At 32.9% G+C, this 8766-nt stretch overlaps 1 protein-coding gene across 2 annotated transcripts; it reads right to left on the bottom strand.

Annotated features, from left to right (window-relative positions):
- Positions 1–4358: 4358 nt before the first annotated feature.
- On the bottom strand, positions 4359–6229 carry LOC112453911 (40S ribosomal protein S12, mitochondrial). Of its 2 annotated transcripts, XM_025014937.1 has the most exons (3): positions 6144–6229; positions 4727–4951; positions 4359–4605 (listed from the first exon to the last, which is right to left on the bottom strand). In XM_025014937.1, the coding sequence occupies exons 2-3, from the start codon at positions 4911–4913 to the stop codon at positions 4475–4477; spliced, it is 318 nt and encodes a 105-aa protein (XP_024870705.1). In that variant the 5' UTR covers positions 4914–4951; positions 6144–6229; the 3' UTR covers positions 4359–4474. The 2 variants fall into 2 exon arrangements, with proteins under 2 accessions (XP_024870705.1, XP_024870704.1); XM_025014936.1 differs by lacking the exon at positions 6144–6229 and having other exon boundaries at positions 4727–5063.
- Positions 6230–8766: the final 2537 nt, after the last annotated feature.

Genomic DNA, 8766 nt, shown 5'->3' with positions numbered 1-8766 from the left:
TTTGCATTCTATTTATCTTTTTAATCGAAGTTTTAAAATATAAATATTAATAAAAATTTACGTTGACACAAAAGATTTGTCAAATTTCTAATTCGTATTCATATGATCAAAATTAAATAAGAGACTTATATTACTTATATATCACATGTAGAGCGAGAAAAATTATACAATAAAAATTATATCTCTTTGTGCTTCGCGAACATTCAACGTTGAAAGAACTATCTACAGTTTTCGGCCTTTTGATGCTAGTAAAGTGATTATCTTTGAGCTTGAATCAATCGGTTCTTACGTAAAAGTAAAAATTAGATGTATCTCATGTTTGCTTTTGATAATCTGATTTGTTTACATTTCAAGAGAAAAGTCGGAACAAAAAATTTATACAATTAATTAGAGAAGAAACGTGGGCTATATGGCTCTAGGGATATATTGCTCATGTGCATTTTCTGGTATTTATCTTGAGAAGAACGATAGATAAAAAATCGCGAAATTATATTTTTAGAATCTAAAAGAATCATTTCGAGTTATTTTATCCACTAATCCTTTCAAAATAACCTTTTTCCAACTCAGTACATTGCGCGCCGATTGTTGGTCTTAAAATTCAGTTTTTGTTGGAATACTAAATCCTAAGCTTAAATAAATAATCGATTTAATGAGGCATGCGAGACACATGCCTCAGTGGTCGAATTGGTAAAGATGCTTATCACGAATTGTGGCGAGATCCCGATTCGAAATCTGGCTGGAATAATATTTTTCGCAATAAATTCTTTACAGTAAAGTAATTTAATTTAAGAAAGATACTTATACTAACATAAAAAATTAAATCGATTATCGATTTATGTGGATTTACGAAAACTACAGTGTTTAAAGACCGACAAATAATCTGCACGCAGTTTGCTGAGATGAAAAAAGTACACAAATTTTAATATTTGGCTACCAAGATCCAGCCCGATCAAAAATGGCAACTTCTCTAATTCAAAATTCATATCGGTCCAGTTTCACTTATTAAAAAATTTATAATTTATAAATTCAATTTCTCAAATACAAATTAAGTTAAATTTAAAATGAATTATAAATTTACCACATTTTTTCCCTATATATCTTTCATTTATACGCGAATATTATTTATACGAATCTTGTTTATAATGATCACATAATTATCGTTATTAATAAGTAATGTTACCAAAGCGCGAATATATAATTTTTGTTGTACTACTTCCTGTTTAATATTATTTATACGCAATATTTTGTTAAATTATTTTACTTAAAAGTATAAAAAGCCAATTAGCGAGAACATTATATAGAAGTAACAATTTGTAATAATAATGCATACAATGCAAAAATACATTAATCGTTGAAGGCGTGGTCTCTCAGGTTGGTCATTATCCTCGCAGACTACTCTATTCTTTAGTGACCTTTAATATTTTTTTCTTTCATATTTAAATTAGTTTGTTTTTCGACTTTTCGGAACTTTTGATCTATATTTAAAAGAAGAAATTTGAAACTGGCCTCATTATCACAAAGAGTCACAGAAGGGGAAGGGGTGAATAGGTAATTTATTTTCGATTTATCTTTCTTGCCACCGAAACTTACAATTAGTTATTCAAGATCTACCTTACTTTCAACGGTGCCTTCATGCGTTTATTTTCCGAACATTCTTTCGTTATTCGTTTTCTTATTACGTCTGGCGACACGCCCTCGCACTTCGAAGATGGACTTTACTTCTGAAAATGCTCTTTGTTCGGTCGATGAAGATGGATCTCCGCGGCATGTGAATATTGGGCGTACCCGAAACGTTATACTCTCTTTAAGATGTACTTCGCGATATATTAGCACATATTGAGAATATTATTTACGTTGAGAGACCTGCCCAGAAATTTAAAGACTTATAAAAATTATTATACAATAACAGCGAATTTCATTTAATGCTTAGTAATTGATTTTATGAAAGATTTTTATATTGTCATCTATATTTTCATAAGCATCCCCGCAAAATTAAACTCGCCAATATTGATAAAAGTATTAATTTATGAATTAAATAATTTGACCAAAAATTATATGTATAAAATAGCGGGGCACAGCTGGGCATATGTGACATAAAAAGAAATACTTGTGATGTGAGGAAAAGGAAATAGTCGAATTGCAGAATTTTCGGAGGGCAAAGATTACCCGGTGTCAGGTTACTAAGCCGCGCGGCAAAGAGTTAAGGCACAATCGTACGACAGCATGGAAAATGTTTACTCCATTTGTTTGAGAGGCTTTTGAAAGCATCGTTGGTTATTTGAGGACTCGTGTATTGTAAATTTTCTTTCGATTTTGTTGGATCAACACGACGATTTAACTCAAAGATTCTTTGTGCGCGCCCTTATTTGAAACATTTTCGTATTTCAAGCAGACTTTTATCTCGAATACACATTCTCGCATTTATTTAGGATGCCTGTCTAATTATGCAGAATTTCGGATCTATTGTTACTAAATTCTAAATGAATCGCATTTTGCGATTCACGTCAGTGACGAATGTTGACCGATGTCATGCCGATGACCGATGAAGTGCTCGGGACAATAACGCAATTTTACTTTGTTGTGTGTTAGTTAAAAGTATTGCTAAGAAGTTAACTATTGCTAAGAATCATTAATCACAGGTGACCATGTAATTTAGTCTTTTAAATATGTTCGTAAAATAACCAAATATCTTGTGTAATACTTAAACCTCAAGGGCAGTTATGAACTATTCTTAATAATGTATCTTTCCGACCTTCATCGAAAGCCATTAAGAATGTATTAAAAATGTTTTAATTATACATGTATAATACTAATGCTCAGATTTTATACTATTTATATTCTTTTTCTTACTTTTACTATCATTACCTGCTGTTTAAATTGACCAAGCGGCGTTTGTAGCCCTCAAATGTAAAAAAAAAAAAGGAGTTCGCACATTTACTATTTGCGAATATGCACCGTCAGCAAATATTTAATTTGGCTGATTTTTACCTGGCGATTCGATACACGTAAAAAGAGAATTATTATTATTATTATTACTTTTTTCAAAGGAAAGAAGTCGTTAGAATTCAGGCCAAAGTTAACGTTAGTTAGTGTAACTTGTAGTGCAACAAAAATATGTAAAGAACGTTTCCAACAATTTCGACAGTAAAAAAAGGGATAATTAATAATGCTGAATAGAAACCTTTTTTATGCTGATATAAACTATAATAAAATATGAATAAAAAATATAAAGAGCTTGAATGATTTTCATGATTCTATAATTTAAAAAAATTGCGTTAGTAGTTCAACGAATGCCTGCATAAATATCCGTAATTAACACACAATGACGTCAACTGTATTTTCCGCAAAATAGAAAGGACAGATATTACGGAAATGTAATGAAACATTCTGGTATATGTATGCCTCGTGGCGCTATTATTATCCCCTGGGATAGCCTCTCTTGGGATATTCTACAACAGGTTCTCATTTTCACATAATATATCTGATTAAAAATATCCAAATTAAAAGAAGAACGAATATAAAGAAAAATCTCTTTCAGACATTTTCTTTTAAATAATTTCGATATTTATGTAATATTAAAGAAACCTGCGCATTTACAATACAAAAATTATTTTATGTATTTTTAAGTGTAATGTAAATTCGATTGGACGATCAAAATGCAACTTTCATGCATAGTACTTTAAACAAATTTATATAAGTATCTTTTTTCGCTTCTAAAGGTTTCAGGTTGAGAGCCGATCTTTTCCAAATATCGAGATATTGGTCAGCATGTCATATGGTTGTTGGTCGATGGCCGCGTGGGCGAAGGTTGCAGATGCGCGACGGCCAACCCCTCCGTAATAATGTTGGAAAAGCGGATGCTGTGTCACAACCCTTTTCTCATTCCCCATCCCGATAGCGGAGCCATTGTCCATCCACCGTTACAATAACGAGCCAGGTAACGGTAAATGCGCAGTGGGACTCCGAAAGTGTGTCAAAGGACCGCAATTTTCAGCACTAATCTCTAAACCGTGACGTCCCGAAAATTGCTTTCGACGTCGCGCTCACGCGGGTGACCTATGTTGATCGATTGTGCAAAATCGAAACATCTTGATCATCACACTCTCAATAATATCTTTAATACGCATTAAAAATTCGTACTTAAGATTCAGAAAATTCTCGTAAATATTATAGTCATTCCTTGATACGATCAACATAATGCATTCCCATAAATTTATTATTAAATGTCAAATTTTCCAAATCGTAAAATTTTCAAGGAATAAGATAACTTCATATCGTATCTTATCAGGGATATACCCCGTCATTTCCGTGCTGTTCGATGATTACGCAACGACGCATTTTCAAAATTAGAAATGCGGTTTTTGTGTCTGAAACTGATTTTTATGGTACAGTTGATGTATTCTTTACAGAAATTACCTCAATTTTGTCAAACACACAGTCAAATGCAGTGTTGGTGACAATTAATAATTATAAACTAATTGTTCTTAGATACATGTGGCAAATCGTATTTTCCACGCACGCATTTTATCTTAACGCCAGGTGTATCTCGCAGTCGTCCATTCCTGCAGAGCACTATATTATGTTCCTGTAGATTGTGGCCCATTCCTGAAATAATTTAATCCATGTAAACTTTTTAACGCGGACTACGCGACGCCCCAAGTTTCTAAACGGTAATAACTTGCTTATCGAATGCAGTATTGCTGCAAGCACGAATTATGAATCTTACCGGGAACATATGCCGTCATTTCTTTGCCGTTCGATAATCTCACAACGACGCATTTTCGATTTGCGGAGTTAGGCTTCTTTGGCTTTTTAATGACGGTTTTTAAAACTACGCCCTTCATAAATGGTTGGCCATCGAAAGGATTCTTCGACGGTCTGCGAGGTTTGTACGATCCACCTCTCCTATGCATTTGCCATAATGTGCTTCCAAATCTGATCTGTCCCAATCCTGTGGATCAGTATAAATAATCAATCGTAATCGAAGAGGTGAAATATATAATTTAGGCAAAAAATAGAGCTATGGACCGTATTGTGACTATTGAAAAATACTTCTACAATTTTTTTATGTCTATTTTCATTTTCAAATATAAGCGTTACTGATTTTAATAATTATTTCGCACAAATTTCCACAATTTTGAAATTATACAAAAGCAGCACCGATTATTAATATATTGTTAGAAATCTAGATCAGTGATCACGCAGATTTTTGTGTCAATGACCCGTCGTTATTAAGACGTGAGCGGCAAGGAGAGAATAATGTGCGTCGACACGAAAATCTGACCGAAAACTGCATCTGATGCCAACTTCCAATCTAGAAATCTAGATGATAAGCATAACTGTTTTCCCTTTGGAGAAATATTTACGAGATGAATAAAATAATAATTAAATAACATCGAGAAATACTTCAGGTAGAACGATGTAACGAATTGCGAAATATCCAGATATTTTCTTAGAGTTATTATGAACGAAAAGATGAAAGAATGGAATTGGCAGTGGAATGCTAGAGAACCTAAACTTTTGCAAACAACCTAACAATGAACCTGAGAAAGGAACAAAAAAGCCTTTTCTCTGATTACACTAAGAAATAATGAAGAATGAATATGCAATTATTTTCAAAGGAACAGCTTTCTTTCAAACGTGCACACATGAAATAATATGATTATCTATATGGCAAATAGAAATCAGAAGGGACAAAATTTTCTTGACGTCTTTTATCATTAATTGTAAAAAATATCAGTAAAAATAAAAATAATCTCACTCGTGTATCATTATATAATTTTAATAACACTGTTATGTCAATTAAAGTCATGACAAATTTATTCGTGGTTCATAGTTGTTCTAATATAATTCTTGCAAATTTAATCCATGTGATTTTAAAAATTGATTTAACTTTTCAAAAAATGTGCATCAGGTTAACTTGAAAAACTTTATATAGAATATAATGAATCTTTAAATTTCATATAATCATATATAAACATATTATTTTATAATTATTGATCTTTTTTTATCGTTTTTTCTTTAATAAATTTAAGACATTTGCTTTTAGCGCGCAACATCATCGGTATGTTTGACAAAATAAAATACCTTCGGAAAAAGAATATCGTGATATTTGTCAAATTCTCACGTATTCAAAAGATTACCTAAAACGAGTATCGTATGACAGCACACTTTGCAACAGGGATGCTCGTTACGAAGTGATCAGTTTTCGAAGATGAAAGCTCCGGAGGTGACGTGACAATTTTAGAGTTGCATTTACGGAGCCGTGACATCCCGCGATTAACCAAGGCCGAAAGAATGTTACCATTGTTGATCACTTCGACTGACCACCGTCCGTCAATACGACAGATGTCCGGCAGTCCATAGTGACTAATCCGTCCTAACTCCTCCTACGTTAGGAAAGGCTATTATGTTCGAAAGGCAAACCCTTTTCTCATAGATGAATGCGCAAGATTATATTGCGAAAGTTTTGGACGTCGGTTGCACTTTGTTGCATCGTTAGAATGTCGCAAATCCTTCTCTTTTCCCCAAAAGATTGTCTTCTTACGATTTTGCGACTAAAGAAATGCGGACGGACATAAGAATTCGTCTCTTCATCTCTAGACGTAAGAATTATATCATAAAATTTGGAACTAATAATTAATATTTGTGGTACGGTGAATTAGTATTTGTTACATCAAATTAATTTGAATTGCGTTTGATAGCCAAAATTTGAATATAAAGTATTTGAATGCAAAGTATCTGTAAGGTCAACATAGGCGACATGAGACTTGAATTCTTCATTAAAAATTAATCTATCTCATGCAGTTTGAAGAAGAAAATATATATTATTTTTCTTTTTATTTGTGCAATTTCCTTTCTGCAAAATGTTTGCATGCGATTTAGCATGAAATAATTCATGAGCACGAATAAAAAGTTGAAATAGATAAAAATATTAAAAATAGTTGATTTTCGTAATGCAGAAGCTTCAAATGATTAAATTAACGAAACGCAGGATCTTTAATTCTGATAAGGCGTTGTTTGCGAACGCACTCTCACGAATGCTCTCATGAATGGGTCATGGACCTAACCCGCCATTTGTAGGGTTGCGAGAAAAGCGGAAAGGGGGAAACCAGGCGAGCATCGGGTCCCACAGTGACAACTGGTCAACCGCAAATGGACACGTCACACCCCTCAATTCCCAGCGATTTTCGCTAGTGGTCACAAGGGCATCGTCTTTACGCAGCGCGAGCCCTTTCTTGCCAAGTGGACGAATAGAATCCCTTTTGGTATTTTGGAGATCTCTGTCCACGGGGATCAAAGAGGTGAGGGCTGCGCGTATTTTCGCAGCGCAGAAGAATGCCAGACGCGATGGGAAATCTAGCCAACTTCCTCGATATTCGACCACTTCTTTTGCAGAATCCAGATCCGAGCAGAAAATCGCGGAGATACGTATCTATAGGCGATTATAGATGGTTCGGAGAGGACCAATCTAGTCACAACGCATAAGAAATATATATACCTCTAACGTTTCACTCAATTTCACGTAAATAAGTCATCAAACTACTAATCTTGATTTTTACTTTCACGTCTTTTACGTGGATTAAGAGATTCAGGCGCGTTTAATTTAAATTCATACTTTTCATATAATTCAAAGCATACGTATTTAGTTTAACAAATAAAATAACTAATTAATCTACTATGATAAACATTTAAAATATTACACATGATTAAAAAGTCATAATTAGAAAAAATTTAAACAGATATATATTGTAATTATTCGGACAATAATTTTAAATAATTAAAAATAACAATTGTAATACTAAAACTAAATTTTTATGAAAAAAGTTGTCGCAAAGTATTATCTAAAAACAAGAACGTGTGTTGTATACGCAGAAAAAAGAATATTCTTGATTTGAAAATATCTTTAGTTTCAGAAAAGTATATGAATGAAGTCATTTATATAGTTCAACCAAGAAGAAAATGTTGAAATAAAAAGTTGAAATTCTTATAAAAAGATTATAGATTGTTTCGTATATAAGCAAGAGCACTGTAATCTTCTTATAAGAGTTTCAGCATTTTTTTCTTGGTTGAACTATATAAATGACTTTATTCAAGCAAGTTTTCTTCGTTTAACGCAATATAATCACATTTCAAGATTTCCACGTTGAAACTGAAGATAATTTCAAATCAAGAATACTCTTTTTTTCTATATAGGCATAAAATAAACATTACATTTAGGGGTGAGATTATTAACAAGATGTTTAACATATGAAGGGTACAGGGGAAAACCGATCCAAGTCCTCTTTTTGTCGAAATCATGGGTCTGTTTTCTGTTACTGAACTGGCTACACTAGTTCAGAGTTTATCTTTTTTACTCCACATTGGAAGGAAAAAGATAAACTCTGAACTAGTGCAGCCAGTTCAATAACACAGAAAACAGACCCCCATGTTATCTTGTGGCATTTTCAAAGAACTTTCATAATTCTTATCTGTTTAAAGAACAAACATTTACAATTCATTGGAAATAAGGCTGAAACATGTGCTGGGAAAAACGATTATAATCCACTCGCTTATGAAGAAAAGCCATAATATTAAACATACATTGTAAACACTAATTGTAAGTAAACACCCACACACATGCTGATATTCACTGCCACAGTATTATTTTTTCAATAACTCCCCAGATGATATCTGGGGATATCAGATATCAGAAGACATCTGAGGTCTTGAAACTTAAAATTGCGTTTTTCTCAAATTACTCCAGATGGATATCGGTTGTTTTTC

Source organism: Temnothorax curvispinosus, unplaced genomic scaffold (genome assembly GCF_003070985.1).
Source record: "Temnothorax curvispinosus isolate PA1 unplaced genomic scaffold, ASM307098v1 QBEX01004764.1, whole genome shotgun sequence".
In the NCBI taxonomy this organism is placed as follows: domain Eukaryota; kingdom Metazoa; phylum Arthropoda; class Insecta; order Hymenoptera; family Formicidae; genus Temnothorax; species Temnothorax curvispinosus.
This window is presented reverse-complemented; position numbering and strand designations above follow the sequence as displayed.